We start from the raw sequence: 20,367 nt of genomic DNA on the forward strand, positions 1-20,367 counted from the left end.
GTTTCATTGTAAACATTTCTTGCATTAAGGGGGGACTCCATACGTACTCATAAAAACATAAGAAATCACACAAAATTTACTTCACTTCTTTTCCTTATTTAAAATTGCTGCACTAGCCTTCGCATATTCGATTTTTTTCTCATAAAAAAACAGACAGGCGCAATTTCATTTAGGACTGGACCCGATCATAAATAATGACATCACATCATGCAGAAAGTTGAAGCGAACTCAGAAAATGTTCATGTTAAGACCTATAGGTTACACTTAATTGGCTTTTTGTATGTAATTTACGTTTAAATCTTTAAAAATGTTTATAGTTTTGTCCGCGTTTAGATGTACCAATAGATCAGAGACGTGTAAAGAAGTCAGTTTTTACAAAATCCTGTCTGTTGAAAAGAAAGAACTCAAAAATGGCTAAATAAATGTTGTGCAGGTGATATCCCAAGCGATCAAAGTTTTTATATTTGTTCGTCGCACTTCACATATAGTTTTTTTAAAAGAAATCTCCAGGAAATAAACTTCATATTAAAAAATAAAAAAAAATGCAATTTTAGCAACACGGTCAAAGTTTCTTATTTCTTCTCAATTCATTATTTGTACTAATATCCACAACACAACCAAATAATGTATTGTACTTTTTATATCAAATAAAATAACATTACCAATTTCCAATACAAACACTGACAAAAAAAGGTTTCTAGCTAGACATGTATCTTTCATAGTGCTCATAAGTTTCTATATTTTGTTTTCAAAAAAAATCTTTTTTGATGGAAGGACCCCCTGAATATTTTCAGCAGGTAAATGTGCCCATTTTCTTAACATCATTTTATTGGCACTTCTCTCAATAGGCTGCATATAATGCTGATAATGCAGTTTTTAAAACAGCTTTGTCAAAACAACCACTTATAAATCAGTAGTTTCTACGCACTTATGACCTACCATAATCATAAGAATGATTTTTATTTATACAATGTTAATACCGCAGTTTTGCCAACTTATTACAACACAAACATTATTCCATCTTTTCGATCACGCATTTCAATGGTCCTCCATCACAGAGAAAATTTCAAAGTTACATAAAATTTGTTTGCATTTGTGTGCACAAAAGCGTGTGTGGAGGAAAGATATTCATAAAATGGGGAAATAAAAGTAATTTAGCTTGTAGAGTAAGAGATGCTTTTTACTGAAGCAAATGATAAAAATTTTTTACGAATAGAACGCAAAAAAGCGATTAAATATATTTTTTATTTCCTTAAAAAGAAAAATGGCTGGAACATGGCTTTGATTCAGTAAAAGACACCTCATCACTTTCTACATCATTATAAATTTCTCCCTTGTGAGACACAAGAGGATCGAAAGTCGTATGGCAGTAGCTTTGTTAAGTCTTTTACATGAATTATCCAATTCTACGTTTTCTAAGCTATAATCTTCGTCATTATTACAAGACATCTTATCAACGAACAATGTAAACAGTAAGTCAACAAACTTTTAAAAGGCGTGCTTCTGAGCTCACAGACTTTCTGCACGATGTGATGCATGCTCATTTATTCGGACCTAATCATTTCGACTTTACGCAATCTAGCAAATTTATTTGAAAACGAAGATGTTTACAGATGTGATTAAGGTATAAATAAAGATTTTTACGATTGTAAAAGGTTTATTTTGACATATTTTGGTATTGTCTTATCTAAATAGCATTTTTTTCAAGTATTTTTTTTCACTGGAGTGCCCCCTTTAAATCACATCATACAATCCCATAAATTGAAAGCATGTTAAATGTTAAAATAGTACATTCTTTAGTTAAATCACTCACCAAAAGGATTTGCCATAAATATCCTTGACACCATGATAAATAAAGCTGCCCAATCCTTGTCGTGTATACAGCTTCATCTTCTTTTCTGCTTCAAATTTTGATATCCTATCACCTAAGTTATTATGAATAAAATTAAATTGATGTTCTGTATGTTAAATTCACAGTTTTAAAGAGATGAAAAAATTAACTACCTCTATAATCAACAATAAAGTCTCCTTTACAGAAATCTACTTTGGCAAAGACACCATAACCTGAAATTGAAGAGATTTGTTTATTAACGTGAAATAAAACTCAAGTTATGTGTGTATGTGAAAAAGTGAAATAGTCTTATAGACAACGGTACATGGTATCACTGCTTTATAGAGAATAATCACAATAACAGTCGAAATCGATACTTGTGTTTGTAAGAATATGTACAATTCCAGATGACCTGTGAGATCGTACGTTTACGCATCCACACATTCCCATTCATTACATGCCAAACAAGCTTTTTGCTTGTGTAAAAACCAAAAATGTATTTGAAAATGTATAAAAATGGATTCCGCCCCCCCCTGACGTTTTTTTTTAATAACTCCTGATTGCTTTCTTATATGGCTTTGATACTTACTGAGTTTCAACATTTATCTATTAGACACCTGCATGCTAAATTGTTAGGTCCCATACCTTTCAGAGGCTTTGGTAATGGCCATTACTCGAAACTACCCCTAAAATCTCTATGAAATCCTTATAATGGGGAAAATATAATAACTCCTGTTAGGATTATCCTTAGAACTTGAAACTTGCAACACAACTTTGTTTCATCAAGAAGAATCATTTTGAATAATTTTGACACGTGACTAATCCGATTTCCCGATTTTGTCGGATTTTACCCGAAAATCGGAAAAAAACGGATTTTCGGGCAGTTTTTGGCACTTTTTTACTCGGTCCATGTAAAAACCGGAAGATATGTTAAAAATTTTTATTTAGCTTTCAGAAACTTCAAACAGAATGTAAAAATTCGCTCTGGAACAAAAGTAACTATAATTTAAGCAGATTGTGGCATTTTAACAATTTTCAAGCTTCTGATGACGTCACAGAAAATGTGCTGACGCAAGCAAAAATTTATTGCCGCCATTTTGTTCCTTTTATGACGTACTATAAGTGTGGCAAGTTTGATTCAACTTGATCAATCCTATGAAAAGTTATTGAGGGGGCGGAATCCAAGGGGTCATAGTATGTTCGAAAAACCCCTGACCGAATAGGGTTAAATTTTTAAGAAATCGCAAGGAAATGGCATCCGATAACTCCTGATATGGTCAATGTGTATATGGTGCCTTAAGCTTGGTTCCCACTGCAGAGATGATCATTATCGTCCATACTTTATCGTCGACGATAAACGCAAAAATAATGGGCGAAGAATATCAAAAAGTTTTGATATTCATCACCTTGGTCCCTTGCCCTATTTGTATATCTTTTCATTATGTCGGAAAAGATAAATGACTTAACAAAGGCCACACATCATGAATTGAAAATTTAAAGTGATTTGTTTCTTGAACAAGTGATTTGATCTACATAACAAGAGGAAGGCCTACTTGTAATACAGCAAAGTTAAGGAAGTGGTATAGAATTGGTATCAAACCTTTCATTGATTTTGCTTTTTGACAGGACCCAGTCATTATTACTACCATACTGACCAACATGTATTACCGTGAAACAATACCCGGCATCACATATTGCTAAAAGTACCAATCTAAAAAACCTTTGTAATTGTGGTAGAATGCCTGTACTTTTGGCGATTTTATGTGCTTTCCATCGATAGCTCCATTCTTCACTTGATGAGAGATGAATCACATAAATAGGATACAAAATTTGCCTGAAGGCGTCACAAGTTTCAGAAATTATATTCAATATTGCTCTCATACCAAAAAACATCTTCTTTTGTTTTTGTTTACTGTTTTTTTTTGTTGGGCAATAAACCATAGGGCAATATAACATCACAATGAGATATCATCGCTGCAATGGGAACTAGGATTTAAGGTTATTAAATAGCCACAATTGCTATTCAAATATCTATTTCACTTAGTTGGATTATCTGTCACCCTACTGCCAGAGAGTATGTGAAGCCTTAACCACATGTTGTTTAGACTTGCAATTCAGTTGGTTGGGTGTTAATTGAATATTCAGTACTTTTATTGAAGAAAATGACAAATAGTAATTGTAATGCTTATTCTTATTATTTATGCAAAATAAAATAAATAATTTATTTTGTTTTATTGTAAAGGGAGAATCTGAAGATTCTGTCATTTTATGGTATCGTTTTCTGATGTATTGGTTAAGATTTTTTTCTTGTATAAGAAGATTTTTTACTAATAGAAATTTTTAATTATGCAAATTCATATAATTGTAGTTCATAGACAAAGTAGCCAAAATTATAGTTTAAAAAAATCAAGTATTATTCATACTGATTAGATATAACCACATTTAGTATACAGGTTATTCAGTAAATCTCATATTTTTCGACTTTATGTACTTAGTAAGTAAAATTGCTAAATATTCGCAACTTCACTGCTTACATCAAGGACAAATTGTATCAAATCTATAAAAAAATAGATATATTACATTCACCGAAGTTCATAGTATTTTACTGTGCAATCAAACTTTTTCTAATGCAACAAAATTATGAAATAATGAAACTTAAATAGGAATGTTGTTCAATATGAGTGTACACTTTGTCAGTTATTCACACATCAAGGGAAACTTAAAAAATATTTTTTTGAGAAAAGAAGACAAACTTATAGTCTTGGACATATCAAGAATTAATAACAACTTTTGGATCAACAATTTCAAATCCATTTTCTCTTTTAAATTCTGATTTACACTTATTAAAAAACAACTCAAATAGTTAGATTCCTGAAGCCAGATGAGCAGATTTTAGTATTCCTTGATATACAGTTGTTAGATTCCTGAAGCCAGATGAGCTGATTTTAGTATTCCTTGATATACTGTGAATGATAATTGAAAAAAGCACTTACTCTCTGAGGAAACAAGGCAAAGAATAAATATTTTTTGCCAAAAAAGTCAAACTTAACATCAAACAATCAAGCCTCGCCCCAGATTACAATAATTTAGAATGAGCAAGCAACCTGAACAAATGGAAGTGTTTACAAAATGTTTTTTATCTATTGCATCTCATCTGTTTTATATAGTTTGGTTAATTTTTACTTCAAATAATAAGAAAGATAACATTGATCTCCATGTGAGATGAATAGATATTTCTCGGCTAGACAAACATTTTGTGGAACTGGGGGAGCAATTAATGGCTCAGCTAGTTTCTTATAATCTTAGTTATTGGTATGTCTTTGTGTGTGGAAGAGCCACTGCTCTCCCCTTTTTCATAGGGCCTCAACAATTAAAAAATAATTTTCTGAGGAGAAAAGCCAAAATGTTCTGAGAAAAGGTAAATGAAAAAAATTAATGTTCTAATAAAACAATGCAAACTTAATAGAAAATGTTTGATGAAGTAAGGCGAAATTAAAAAATAATTTTTGAGGAAGTAAGTCAAACTAAAAAAGTCTCTGATAAAAGACAAAATAATTTTGTGAGAAAAAAAAGTTGGATCATGTCACCCGAAGGTCATAATGTATATGCAGGCCTATCAATAAGGGGAGAGCAAAGGCTTGCTCAACTCTGAGAAATGAGAAACTAGCTGAGCCATTAATTGCTCCCCCAATACCAAAAAAAATTTTCTGTTGAGTTTTTATTATTTACAGTAAAAAAGAACCAAAATATATGAAAAAGATTAAATAACAAATAAAAATGTCTTTGTGATAAAATATGCGTTTATAATCTTATTCTATTTTTTCAGATTGATCGTCCAGTATAAAATATTGTAACCTTGTACCCTATAGCTCTGGTGCTATTTTCTTATTGATAAGCCTGTATATGACGCCATAAGTTCATACATACAACCACAAATGATATTCAACATTCTGTTTTATATGGTTGAATCCCCCTGTCACCCTAAGGTCAGAGTCTTAAGGTTATACATATAACCGCAAATGATATTTAACATTCTGTCATATGGTTGAATCACCTGTCACCCTTTATTTATGCCAGAAATACTATTTAAATTTCTATTTCATGCAGTTTGATTATCTGTCACCATAAGGTCAATGTGTATATGACACTTTAATACATGTAGCCAAAAATTCTTCAAATTTCTGTTGCATTTGGTTGGATCATCTGTCACCATAAGGTCAGATTGTATATGATGCCTTGTTAAATTTGTGCCTACATAATCACCAATGCTATTCAAAGTTTTGTTTCACATGATTGGATTAACTGTCACCTTAAGGCCAGAGTGTATATGACACCTTAAGACTATACATATAACGACAAATGCTATTCAAAATTCTCCTTTATTTGGTTGAATCATCTGTCACCCTAAGGTCAGAGTGTATATGATGCCTTATTAAGTTTATACATATATAACAAATGCTATTCAAATTTCTGTTTCATTTGATTGGATCATTATCACAATACCATTAACATTTACAGTATTTTAATAAAGAGTAATTTTGGTTTAAAAACTACAACTCTAGAAAAAGAAATTTTCTCAATGAACTCACACATTACTGTAAATATTCTTTTTGACATGAGTTCATGGTTATACTAAGAATCAATTGTTTTAAATGATCGTTTAGTCAATTTATGAGGAGAGAACATGGTTAAAAGCAACTTTATTATATTGTTATAAAGCCAAATTTGTATAAAGATAATCCACAAGATCATCAATTATACAGCATCAACACTTGTGTTCAAATGGTGATACAAAAATTAACATGTGTTTTGTGACACTATATGTGTGTTAAGTATTGCTTCATATGCACTTTTAAAGCTGCATTGTCGAGGTATACCATAACCAACAATTTTTGGGCTTAATTACTTTGAAGCTGAAATAGCATGTGGCTCACACCAAACTTTATGCCACTCTCTGTTTCAGCATTTTTTTAAAATACTCTGAAGAACTAAATTCATGATTGAGTACTTTTTGGAAGTATAATCAACCACAAAGGAAAAACTCTCCTAAGTTGATGTTTTTTAATCTTTAAACAAAAACAATCAAGAATTTCCATGCAAAATTTTATATCTGCAGAATGTTGGCAACTACTTTTTATTAGAATCATGTGCTAATTTCTGAATTTTGTAAATGACTTACCAATGGCATCATTAATCTTTTGTGCAGTGACAGTTTCAGGATCTTTAGATAATGTGCAGAATCTTCCTGCAATATCTGTAGGTTTTTCAACTTTTTGTAATGATCGTTCTATGACAGAAAATAGTAAAATTTTGAAAAGCTGTCAGTTATTGAAAAAATTAAAAATATGATAAAAAGCCATTTAGAAAAGAAATACTCCTTAGCTATGAAAAAATCAATTAATTTTCGCATTCAATATGTTATTATTAATTTAAACTTACAAGATAGAAATCATCCTTTAAAGTTATAAAAATTGTCTTTATGAAGAGCTTTGAGCATGATACCGTATTGCTTCAGCATGTGTCTGGTTTATGAAGACCCCGGGTATATATTTGCAGCACAATAAAGCAACACTTGAATTTATAAAGAAATATATGGTTATTTAACCCATCACTACATGGCGCTAAACACAGTTTAGCTCATGTTAATTGCAGTTCCCAATACTTGACAGTTGCTATGCAGATGCATCATTAAGGGTAGACAAGGTTGTCTTGCTCCTCACCCAAGGCATCTTTATCCCAATTAAGCAAATCAAAGCTATGTGTCATAACTTGAAGCAACTTTCTTGTTGTTGATACTTTAGAGTTGGGGACTAAAGGATTGGGTATAGTATGTCCATATTAGGAGGTTCTAAGATAGCCAATCAACAATCCAGGGGCCCTATAAATAGGAGGGAGTCACTCTGATTTAGCTTCTCACCAGTAGTAGCAATAACTTCCTTAACTGAAATAATTTTAAGCTAGCTCCACGTTTTCAAGAAGCATCTATCACTGCAACCTACTAATATCATCAACTCCATCTTTTGGCTTCAATTACTATAGCTAATGGCAGCGCATCCAATGACAACCAATGACTCTAGCAAATTTTGGATCATGTACCTCTGGTATCAGGAGAAACCTTCAGATATTTCTTCAGGACAGATATTGCATGTAGTCAGGTCGGTTTGTTTCATTTTATATATTATATCATGTTGGGAGCCCAGAAACTGTCACTTTTTAACCACCCTAGAGCCATTATGGCTTTGTAGCCAGGTTGCCATTATGATAACTCGTTATGTTATGTATAGTGTTGTTTATGTTCATTCACCGCGATAGACGATCATGATACGATCCTGCTTCAACCTGTATATAGTAAATTGTATCTGCGTGAAAATTTGGCCTCGTGTTTTCCCTTTTTAATCTTATAATAGACTATACTTAGCTAGCCAGAAAAACTTCTTTTTTCCACATCCAGAAAAATATTTGCAGGCTTGTTTTCGCAAGTTATTGGTGAATATAATTGTTTTTGGGGCAATATTCAGGCTATAAATTTGGAGAAACTATATTCTGTAAAAGACATGCAAAACCGTATCTATTACTAATAAAACTTTTGATATTTATTCTATTTGAAACATTTAATCACATCAAAAAGGAGAAAGATAGAGAAATAAGCAACAACAACAACACAAACTGCATTGTAAATAGGCTTTATTTGTATTATTAGATCATAGTACACCATAAACAACAACAGATAAATAAAATAAAAATAGCAAAATTATATCATGATTTTGCACAAGTAAAGTGGTTTTTACGCAGCAATAGCTAATTAAAAACAACACAACCTACCACAACAATTGAATGACCACTGATTTAGCACAGCATTCAGTCAAAAATATGTAGCCCTTATTGGCTAAGACTCTAAAATGTTGAATCAAACTTGGAAATACCTAGCTGTTATGCGGTAAACACTAACTACTTGAAATTTTTAACAAAACAAATCATTTAAAAACAGATATCGTTAACTACATTTACACATTTTGTGTCAATCAGGATAGCGCTGTATATGTATATATGCTAAGTCATTTCGTTATGTTGGTAGAACCACAAACATTTTCCATGCCTGTCAGCATAACTTCTTTAGTGAAATGTGAAAGACTTTCGTCATTTCACCCATTAATTAAAACCATGCCTTTTTCCTAATTTTTATAATTAACATCGTTCCCAGGAATTATCTCGATATAAGATTAGAGCTTTTAAACCAATCATCATCAAGTCTTGTCGAAGTCATTCTCCCAAAGCTAGTCACGACTAGTGTTCTCGTCTGTGGCCTTGTGGCATTTTAAGAAATCGTTTAAAAAGTGTTTATTGCCAGAAGCTTTGAATCTACGAAGCAAACATACAAGTTGTTAATGCAGCTATTCGATTTATTGTATTGCTATCAAATGTCTTGTTACTTGTGGGTATATACCCCAAGACAACACAAGAACTTTGAGTTTGAGACAGGCCTTTTTAGAGTTGTTGAAAGTGAAACTATAAACAGTTTCATGCTCAAACTTGCTAGCACAGCAATAGAAAGCTCAAGAATCAATGGAATTAAAAGTAAACAGATGTACCTGAAAACGTTGTCATTATAAAGTTAATGCTATAATTTTGTTAACTCAAAAGTCTGTTTATTTTGCCAAACTGCTTTCTTCTGCAATCCCAGGCGTCACAGAGAATGTTTTGCAGTCATGTTTCTTTTTAGCAACATTGCTCAATTTCATTCCGGCCTTCCATTTACTTGCTGCAAGTCAATACAAAACTTTCTTAGCCTTTAGACATGTTGAATCCCACCCTATCCAACCGACCGGCTGCCGGGAGGCAATAACAATAGGTAGAGTAAATTAATTTCAATCTTTCTTTACTGTAAATTTCCACGACTTCCGCGGGATTCTTCTTGACGCCACATATTCTTTGTTTTAACAAGAGTCCAAAAGTCACACTTTGGCGCGATTCTTCTTGGCGTCAAAATTATTTGTTTGTTTAAGAGGGTCAAAGGTCCACACTTCGGCTGCCGCCGGGGTCGATTATTTTACGGCAGATAGATAGATAGATAGATGTGCATATTTTACATGGCTAGCCTCACAAATATCGAGGGATATACCCTGTCTATTATTTCCAGGAGGGGCCATGGCTTAGATGGAGAGTCCTAGAGTATTTAATGCTCATTTTGAGCTACGCAGACCCAATTAGTAGGGCCCACGCTCTACTAGACAACTCCCGGCAACATCCAACGGCCCACACAGTGTGCCATCTCCCCAATTTCCCTCACATGGCTTGGGTTAACCCGGGGCTATGGTAACATTCACTCGCCCATGTTGAATCGCCGTCAAGAGGAATCGAACCCCGGTCTCTCGCACAGAGTACGAAAGCTATAACCACTAATCTACGGCGCCACTAATCTACGGCGCCACGGCGCAGAAAACAAGGAATCGCGCAACAATCGGCAAAAAGCGGCAAAATGTAGTTAAACTACCGTGAAACCAGAGAGTTGAGCCTCGTGAAACACTCCTGAGTCCTGGGCGCAGGGAGCCTTTTTAAACGCCAATAGTGGAGTTGTGTGTTGCTTTCAACCGATTACTAGTTTAGATCCACATGATCTTCTCATTGGCAATTTCTACTTAGGCGATCCTACCTCACTTTAAGTTGGTTTTCTAATTTTTTTTTTTTTTGCAATATGTGTCCAGTCTTTAGGATCAATTTATAAACATTTCACATAGCCGTATTTTGAATGATACCCAAAATTGTTCGATCAGGCTATATCTTTTGTGCAATTTGGAAATCTGGAAATGCTTTTATTGTCAGTGCCCTTAATTTAGAATGGTTGGGCGTATAAATACGGTTAGGCTTCCGATTTTATGTATTTCCTTTATATTAGGCATTTAAATACGTGTCATTGTAGAGTGATTCAGTACAGTACAGTCTGAATGTAATCTACCGCGTACACCCTAATATCACACCTTTGCGTGGAGGACGGCAGTCGTATGTCTTTTGTTATAATTAAATCCCTTGAGCGTTTTGCGAGATTATATTTGCGTGTTAAAAAACAATGTGCTCGCGAAGAAATATCGGAGCAATTATACAGTGGAATCCCCCTAAAGCGGACACCCTATAAAGCGGACAGCCCTCTAAAGCGGACAAAAATTTTTGCACCGGCAGAATTTAGGTCAAACTCTCATAAAAAAATCTCTATAAAGCGGACGATTATAAAGCGGACACTCTATAAAGCGGACAAAAATCTTTGCACCAAATGACAGTTTCCCTTATAAACACTCCCTATAAAGCGGACAATGGAAAAATAACGAGATGAAATGTCACTTTTTCTTAAAATTTAAAACATTTTACTTAGTACATCTTTGAGTTTTGTTATTTACCGAGTCCAACACTTTCCTTATATTTTTCTCGGCCCACTCAACTGCCTTTTCAACACCAATTAATTGGTACTGGGCAGGAATTTCTAGTCCGTAGCCAGCACCACGAATCACTCGCTTCCCAGTCACTTTACATCCGATGGTACAGTTAGGAAGCGACATGAATTTGTTGAATAGTTTGCTAAGGTTTTTAGGGACGTGCCCAACTATTTTATCGTCATCTGTAACAGCTACAGCAAACTTGTCATGTTCGTTATCTTCTTCCGCTTTTAAACAAAAATTCTCTTCTCCGACTTTTGGGCTCCATATGTCCATGTAAGCATGGTATCCACGGATAAACGAGTCGAAGCGATATTCTTTCTGTTTTATAAGGATAATCTCAATCTGTTGGTCAATGTTTTTGAGAAGCATCTCATTTAGTTGAACGTTCGACATATCTGTGTTCTCTTCAGCTTCTTTAACTTTAAAATAGCATTCGAATCGTGAAGACATTGCAGCGTAAAATTTTAAACTGGAAAGAATTTCGAATTTTGAATTTCTAATGCACATTCAACATGGCAATGTCGAAGCAGCAGCTTGCTGGTAAACTAGCGAAGAAAACTTTATCATTAGATGATAAGATCAAGTTTTTGGATTTCGCCAAAAAAAATCCAGAACTTGGATGTAGAAAACTAGCAGACATTTACAAGATTGGAAAGACAGCCGCAGCAAATATTTTAAGAGACGAAAAGAAAATTCGTGAACAACATGAAATTTTTCGTGAGAAAACAAAAAAACGTAACCGCCATGGCAAGTATCACAAGATAAATGAGATCTTATTCGAATGGTACAAAAGATGTTGCGCTTCTAACATCTACCCTAATGGTGTAATGCTTAAAGAGGAGGCGTTGGAAATTAAGGAAAAACTTCAGAACAGCGATTTTGATAATTTCTCCGCCTCTGACGGTTGGTTGGATCGTTGGAAAACAACATATTCCGTCAAAGAACGTCGTATTGTTGGTGAAGCTGGTGACGTTTCTACAGAAACGGTTACTTCCTGGATGGAGAGGATCAAAGAATTGGTTGAAGGTTATTCACTAGAAAATATTTGGAACATGGACGAGTCTGGCTGTTTTTTTAAAGCTCTACGGGCCAAAGGGTTAGTGGAAAAAGGAAAACAAGCAAAAGGTGGGAAAAAGTCAAAGCTTAGATTAACTGTCGCTTTTTTTGTAAATGCAGCTGGGGAAAAGATCGACCAGCCTGTTGTTATCTGGAAGAGTAAAGTCCCGCGTTGTTTTAAAAAATTGAAAGATCCATCGCGTCCAGCTAACGTTCACTACTTTTCAAATCCTAAATCTTGGATGACATCTCAAGTAATGGAAACTGTACTGGCACGTTTTAACAGAAAACTTTTATTTGAGGACAGAAAAGTTATTCTTTTTCTGGACAACGCCACCTGTCATCCGGAGTCAATGATAGGCCAGTTTTCACAAATCAAAATCATTTTCTTACCGAAGAATACAACTTCAAGGCTTCAACCACTCGATGCGGGGATCATCCAAAACTTCAAGGTGAAGTACAGAAAAAGACTGGTCAAATACGTGCTTGCAAGGATCCAGGAGAATAAATCTGCAACTGAAATTATCAAGAGCGTAGACATACTTATGGCTATTCAATGGGTTCAAGATGCGTGGAAAGAAGTAACCAACTTGACCATCAAAAATTGTTTCGAGAAATGTGGCGTAGTTCAAGGAGAAAGTGAATTGATGGAAGATCAAGAAGATGACTTGGAATTTGAAGCTCTGGTGAAGGAATTAACTGAAGATATGTCTGCTGCAGAATACATCGATTTTGACGCCGATGTTCCAGCTTCGGAGCCAAGAATTAACGAATTAGAAATAAATTGGCGACATAAAATCCGAGAAGCTAGCATTAACGCAATTGAAAATCCAGAGATGGCATGTCAGGTCGAAGAGATTTCCGAGGATGATGATGAGAGTGAAGACGTGGTTGAAGAAGAAATGCTTGGTTTCACCGAGCTAATCACTATGCTTGATAAAATTAAGCGATCTACTATTTTTGATGATACATGCCAAGAAATGTTGTCAACCATTACGAAAAAGATTGAGGAACTTCAGCTTCAAAATAGAAAACAATCCTCAATCAAAGATTATTTCAAATAGGGAGAAAAACGTGTATTGAAAGACCTATAAGATAAATGAAATATATCTTCGTAATATAACTTGGTTTCTTAGTTTATAACCTTAGCAACACTTAAAGGTTGGTTGCAACACCGACAAATTTGAGCTGCTAAACTTACTTTACACAGCCAACTTGGGTTCTTTGCTCGATAAGCTAAATCTATTGATGTTGCCGTCTACCCTACTGTTGCAAGTCACCCCATGATACCCGCCAGTACTACAAAAAAAGCTTTTTTGGTCAAAATTAGGTCTAAAACTAATTTTTTGGTCAACTTCCTATAAAGCGGACATCCCTCTAAAGCGGACACTTTTTTTTGCACCAATGGTGTCCGCTTTAGAGGGATTCCACTGTATTTTTTTTTTTAATAGCGAGATGCATTGTGTAAATGTATTGATAAGCTATTCCCTTAAGTAGTAGTGTGACGTGATTATATGGTGGGGATCTTTCGCGAAGTTTTATAAAACATTGCGCGAGAATGTATTGTTGATTCAATTACTTAAAAAAAAAAATTCCAGCGCGTTTAATCTAAGAAACATTTGAGAAGCATGGTTCACAACTATTAAATGCCGCTTTTCGTTTATAAACTTTTAAAATGCGATCTAAAAAAACATTTCTATCGCCTCTTTTCGATTTTAAACTTTTAAAATACGATCTAAAAAAGCATTTCTATCGCCGCTATTCGTTTTATTGCCGCTTTTCGTTTTTATGTGTTTTAATTTTACTACAAAAGCTCTTGCATAGATTATGTATCAACATTAGGATAAGGATGAAAAAGTTACTGTGGGACATGGGTTTTAAACCTTAAAAATTTCCAGGGAGAAATTTGAAAACTAATGAATGACAAAATCCAAAAAGTTTATCTTCAAATTTTTAATTTTGTTAATGTAAAAGTAATCCACATGAAAAAAGTTTCTGATATTTTTTATGAAGAAATCTTCCATATTAGCCATTATACATTTGCCCTAGAGTGATTAATAAATAAGGTCAGGCTTCTATTTTCAGAACTGCTATTTACATTTAACATCAAGGCATCCAAAACAGCTTCATTTAGGAAAGGTGTCACAATTCGTTTTGCTATGATTGAACACAAATTTTGCTCAGTAAAAGCTTTAAGAAATTACCTGTTATTTCGGGGGGCTAAGGCTGGCCCATTGTTCGTTTTATCAATGGGGTTTTATTACCCGAATTGTAAAAGGCTAATTTATAGGCACTTGCATGTAGTTTTCTTTTTCATGTCTATTTGTTAAGCCTGTTATGGCGTGTTGAATTATCTCGTCGTAGTTCTTGTTAAAAATATTGCCTCATGGATAATGAATTTTCATTTGGGGAATTTGGGGGTGCTGGGCTGCCCTGGGCAGCCACAAAGTGTAGAGATGTGCGTGTACCCCTGGAAGAGTATGGTGAATTCAGTACAGGTGCGAGGAGATGAACGACGGTGCACCACGCGAGCAGGACAGATGACTGGGGAAATAACAGCAGGGGCATGCGGCGCTGACAGTCAGAGGTGGTGCACCAAGAGGTTAATAGCAGGTGTGAAATGCAAAAGAAGCTAGAGCTCATAAAGAGTAGGTTCTTGTGAGGTATGATAGAGGAAATGGAATCACAGGAGAGGAGCTCCGGATGTGATTGAGAGATTAGTTAAGCCAGAAAACACTACTAGGAGAAGAGCTCCGGATGTAGTGGAGAAGAGCGAACACTACTAGGAGAAGAGCTCCGGATGTAGTGGAGAAGAGCGAATTTATTGGGAACACGCACGTGAGCTTGAGACAATATCTTCTCTTCAGCCTAGCATCCTCACCCGATTCCGCCAAATTATCCTCAGTATATTCTTACAAAATTGAAATAAATTTTCTACTCCAAGGTTGTGTTTTTATTGGGAACTACAGCAATTAAATAGAGATTTTTAGCATAATTCTAAGCTTTTGTTATAAAATTTTTTACTTTTTTCCTGTATAAAAATAGACATCTGCTTTTTTGATTAATATGCAGTTCTGTAATAACGGTTCAGGGGCCAAAAGACCCTGGGGACACGAGGATGACTGCTATGTATCAACCAGATTTTCAAGAGATACAAGTTGAATAATATGTGAAAAAGGTTTTCTCACTTTATTCATCAACCTCGCTCCCACCATTGACCTGTCTTTTAAACTGTCACCAAAATCAAAACTGGTGTGAAATAATTTTCAGACACCAAGCATGCTTACAGAAGACTGTTTGGTTTATCAACTTGATCCATGCTGTCCGTTGCTTTTTTTTCCTTAGTAAGTTGAAAAAATAAAATCCCCTTTTTTAGTGATCAAGACAGTGCAATATTGCATAAGATGCCATTTGTATAACTAATAATAATAATGATAGACAGCACAGTGAAACATAAAAATGTAATAAATCTTAAGTCTCCACAAAAAACAGTCTAGTACCGAAGCTTAGTATGCCTATGCTAGGAGGTGCTTTAAATTTATTACGTCAGAGCTTCACTTTTTATGCAAAAAAGGAATGTTCAAAAATAATAGACAATAAGGGTTTAAAAATTTTGCTGACGTCAGCAATGGCCCATCAAAACCCCAAATTTCTTTTTTAGGAATTTGGTATTCATGTTGCCTTCATCGTATAAATCTTGAAACACTGATCAAGAAAATGTATAGGATCATGTACTTTTGAGAAACGGTTGCAGAGATATTAGGGTTTAAAGGTTTTTTGATGACGTCATCAATCCGTCCATTCTGAAACAGATTTGGGGACCCAAGTTTTGTAAAATGACCCAAATTGGTCCTAGGTGTCCCTAGGTACCCACGCGGTGAAAAATCATTGACATCACCACCTTGTTTCCAAGTTATTTGGCCTCAAAGTTTTAGGTGCACAATCAAGTGGAGCACTTACAATAATATACAGCTTTGGCTAAAAGAAAAAAAATTTCCCATGAAATTTAAAAATTACGCTGAAAATCTGTGTTGAGCTTCCATTAAGCTACAAAAGCCATGCAAGATTGACTTTACTGCTAATAAAAAGGCTCTCACATTAAAACATATCAAACTTCACACCAAGTTAATTACAAAACCTTTAACTTTTGTTTTAGAACACTAGCTTGGCCATAAGAAAAAATACAATAATTTGCAGACCAGGCACCTTGTCACACTTCCAGTTCTTAGCCACTGTGCAAAGTTATCATTTTGTACAAAGATGGACAATATTACACGGTGTGAGTTCTATAGGATGGTTCCCAATATTCATAAAACCAACATTTTACAACTACAAATGTTTGACTGTAGATAGCATTTAATATTTATATACACTAAAATTCTAATAACAACTATGCCTCATTTCTATGCTATTCTGGTCTGTAGAATAAAATTACCACCCCTAAACTAACCTTAATTGAGAACACCCTAGCTATATTTTCTATATAGCTAGCTATATATATATATATATATATATATATATATATATATATATATATATATATATATATATATATATATATATATATATATATGTATATATATATATATATATGTATATATATATATATATATGTATATATATATATATATATGTATATATATATATATATATGTATATATATATATATATATATATATATATATATATATATATATATATATATATATATGTATATATAATATATATATATATATATATATATATATATATATATATATATATATATATATATATATATATATATATATATATATATATATATATATATATATATATATATATATATATATATATATATATATATATATATATATATATACAGTAGACTCCCGGTTATTCGAAGCCTCAAGGGGGATAAGAATTTACTTCGAATAACCGGGAGTTCGAATAACTGAAAAATTCGTTTTCCCGCCAGATTTTCAACTTAACCTTAATGGGATGGACTTTTCTTAAGTAATTGAGGCATTGTGGTTCAGTTGAGCGTGTAAACACAAAGAATTTTTACTTTTTGAAGAAAGAATAAATTTGAACAAATTGTTAACAGGTTTTAAAATATGAAAGTTATAAAGAAAATGTATTTAGTAAATACAAGGAGTTCAACTCTTAAAAAAATCTTTAATGCTACATTGTTTTTTACTATCGATGTAGTGTTTTTGACATGTACGTGTTATCATGTTTAACTGCTTTCTGATTTCAAGACCATTCTCGTCAAACAAAGACCATCTTTCCAACAATTCTAAGGCCTCTTCCAACTCTGACTGCTTTGGCTTCTTCGGGGGGATGTCATGTGCCTCAATTTCATCATCATCGTCATCTTCAAGATTCGGCGCGTTTTGATCTTTGTCCTCATTAAGTACGATTTCCACGATTTCCTCATCAGTCAATTCAATTGATTTACTCGTGCATACCTCAAAATCAATATCCACAAAATCATCTGCGTTAAAGATGTCGCCGTCAACTTCTCTTTTTTTCAACTCGCTTATGCTGTCAGAAAGAGATTTAAATGGGTCATCAGCATCATTGAGACTCGTGATCTGTGCTTCTTTTGAGATGCCTGCCTTCTTAAAGCAGTTTTTAATGGTGTCTTTTGAAACAGCGTCCCATGATTTGACCAAGATTTGCATCCCTTCAAGAATGTTAATTTTAGGGACCTCTTTACCGCCGTCAATGAACTTTATTTGACGTTTCACAAGATTTGACCGGTAATATGCCTTTAATGCTCGGATTACACCTTGATCCATGGGCTGGGTCTTAGACGTTGTATTTGGTGGTAGAAAAACTAATTCTACTGCTTTAAGACCAGTGACTTCTGGATGAGCTGGGCAATTGTCAATTATCAAGACAATCTTTCGACCCGCAGTTTCAAATTTAACATCGAGTTTTTTCACATAATCGGTAAAGATTTCAGAATCCATCCAGGCCTTCTTTTGAGCTTTGTACTGACAGGGAAGACTTCTGACTCCTTTGAAACAGCGCGGTGTAACCGATTTTCCGATAACGAACATGGGCAAATTTTCACCTAGGGCATTTCCTGCTGCAAGTCCTGTTAAACGAACTTTGCTGAACTTTCCACCAGCACATCTTTCACCTTTGGCATGATAGGTATTTGTTGGAAGCATCTGGTAGAACAAGCCGAATTCATCAGCATTGAAAATGTCTTGTAAATCATAGCGTGACAAAATGGTTGGCAGGTGTGTTTCTTCCCAGCTTGCTGTCATCCCTGGTGTACAAGACTTTTCCTCTCCAGAAATAATTCTGTAAATGATGTTTTGTCTGTACTTCCATCTGTCTAGCCAGCCTTCTGAAGCTTTAAAATCAGGTTCGTTGAATTGCTTTGCAAAATCCAATGCTTTTTCTCGAATGATTTGACTACTAATCGGCACAGTTCTTTCACGAGCGTTAACGAACCACTTGTAAACTGCTTTATCAATGTTATCGTATTTTCCGGAAGAAAGCTTTTGTCTTTCAACTCCATACTGGCCTGATTCATACTTGGTAAAAATGTCACTTTTATTCTTAACCCAGTATGAAAGTGTGTTAGGTGGGACATCATACTTTTTAGCAATAGACTTTTTAGTTGTTCTTTCTTTTTCAAGCTTTTTCAAAGCAAGATATTTTTCTTTGATCGTCAGAACAGTTTTCTTCCTTGACGTTGTCTGAGCGGTTGCCATCTTTAATGTGGATTTGAAGAGCCTTTAAAAAGTTTGTTTACATCCACCCACTTGTTTTTTAATCGAGCTTTCGAAACGTTCGAAAATTAGATGAAACGTTTGAAAATCAAAGGAAACGTTCAAATTTTGAATGATCCTTTTAAAACGTTCGAATGTTATAAAACGAAACGAAACAACACAACAACAAAGCAGTCACACCACAATTAGGACGAAGAAGTGAAAATTACAATGGATCTTGTTTCAATGATAATCAACGAAACACAGCCGATAGAAATCATTCTTATCAAGTATTATGAGAGTAACTCAACCGTTATGGGATATCATGAGTATCAAAAGAAATGGAACGCTGTTATTGGTGAAGTCCTAGAAGCTAAAATGGAACCAACAAACGACATAGACAAATATGCAGTGGCGGTCTGCAAAAAAGGAGATATTGTTGGTCATTTGCCTAAAGGAAAAACAGGAAAATTTGCCAAAACGATATTTTACTTTCTGAAGTAGAGAGATGTTGATGATTTGCAAGATGTTGTGTACTTGCAAAGTAAAAGTGACAGGGAAAAGAACTAACTTTGGAGATGAGAAGGGATTGAGGATCCCCTGTTTGCTTCAATTCTCTGGACCGAAGGAGAATATTGAACTTTTGAAGAAATTGCTTGAAGAGTGTAAATAGCCATAAATATTGAAACCTGATTTTTTGAAGAAAAAAAGTGTTTTAATCGCAGAAAATCAATGTTCTCACTCGACGATCTCCCAATAAGAAAAATTCGAATAACTGAGGGTTACTTAGCCTATAATTGGCCCCAAGGGGAATAAAAATCACTTCGAATAACCGAATTATTCGAATAACTGAAGTTCGAATAACCGAGAGTGTTTTTGCCTGAGTTGGGTAAGCAGATCCAAGGGGAACGCCATCTCACTTCGAATAACCGAATTATTCGAATAAGTGCAGGTTCGAATAACCGGGAGTCTACTGTATATATATATACAACGCTACAGCCTCTGCTGCCATCTATTTCCTCAGTCTGTTATCTTTTGCCAACTTTTCTCTACACTGGTATTCATTACAGTTCTCTCGTTCAGCAAGAAATAAAAGTCATCCATTGTCTTTTTGGCATCCTCTGCCTATTTTCTGACTCAATCTCAACCCGCCATAGCTAGCTAGCTAGCTACCTAGCTAAAGCTACCTCTGCATATCTTTTTTTTCTTTTTGCCTACCCTGCACTTTTAATGCCTTTGGCAAATTTTCTCTATACCGCATCGATTGCAGTTGTCGAAGTGAACTATAAAGTACGTCGGAAATGTAATAATTAATCACAAACTTTTAGCTTATAAAGACTTA

The 20,367-nt window shown here is 34.3% G+C and overlaps 3 protein-coding genes across 4 annotated transcripts in view; 1 reads left to right on the forward strand and 2 right to left on the reverse strand.

Moving 5' to 3' along the window:
• Positions 1–9,562, reverse strand: part of LOC130612733 (uncharacterized) — a 45,843-nt gene extending 36,281 nt beyond the window's left edge. Inside the window, exons 1-5 of one of the 2 annotated variants that reach the window (XR_008975532.1) lie at positions 9,421–9,562; positions 7,928–9,190; positions 7,011–7,118; positions 2,005–2,064; positions 1,814–1,925 (exon numbers count right to left, since the gene is read on the reverse strand). The gene's annotated coding sequence lies outside the window, so the exon portion shown is untranslated. Of the gene's footprint in view, positions 1–1,813; positions 1,926–2,004; positions 2,065–7,010; positions 7,119–7,270; positions 9,191–9,420 lie in introns of both variants that reach the window. The other variant, XR_008975531.1, reaches the window with a different exon arrangement.
• A 2,209-nt stretch (positions 9,563–11,771) lies between these two features.
• On the forward strand, positions 11,772–13,379 carry LOC130612943 (tigger transposable element-derived protein 6-like). The gene has a single exon (XM_057434277.1). The coding sequence runs from the start codon at positions 11,772–11,774 to the stop codon at positions 13,377–13,379; it is 1,608 nt and encodes a 535-aa protein (XP_057290260.1).
• A 138-nt stretch (positions 13,380–13,517) lies between these two features.
• LOC130612945 (tigger transposable element-derived protein 4-like) lies at positions 13,518–19,306 on the reverse strand. Its single transcript, XM_057434278.1, has 4 exons — positions 19,256–19,306; positions 17,495–18,953; positions 14,421–14,472; positions 13,518–13,614 (listed from the first exon to the last, which is right to left on the reverse strand). Exons 1-4 carry the CDS (start codon positions 19,304–19,306, stop codon positions 13,518–13,520), a joined length of 1,659 nt encoding a protein of 552 aa, XP_057290261.1.
• Between the last annotated feature and the right edge of the window lie 1,061 nt (positions 19,307–20,367).

The sequence above is a fragment of the Hydractinia symbiolongicarpus genome, chromosome 10, assembly GCF_029227915.1.
Source record: "Hydractinia symbiolongicarpus strain clone_291-10 chromosome 10, HSymV2.1, whole genome shotgun sequence".
NCBI lineage: Eukaryota > Metazoa > Cnidaria > Hydrozoa > Anthoathecata > Hydractiniidae > Hydractinia > Hydractinia symbiolongicarpus.

Bases quoted from the DNA above. Each gene is read 5' to 3' on its own strand.
- LOC130612945 (XM_057434278.1), bottom strand. From the start codon at position 19,306: ATGATTTCTATCGGCTGTGTTTCGTTGATTATCATTGAAACAAGATCC. The intron at 18,954-19,255 runs GTAATTTTCACT...GCTTTGAAAAAG, and splicing joins TCATTGAAACAAGATCCATT to CTTGAAAAAGAAAGAACAAC. The intron at 14,473-17,494 runs GTAAAAAACAAT...GTTCAATCATAG, and splicing joins TCAAAAACACTACATCGATA to CAAAACGAATTGTGACACCT.
- LOC130612943 (XM_057434277.1), top strand. From the start codon at position 11,772: ATGGCAATGTCGAAGCAGCAGCTTGCTGGTAAACTAGCGAAGAAAACT.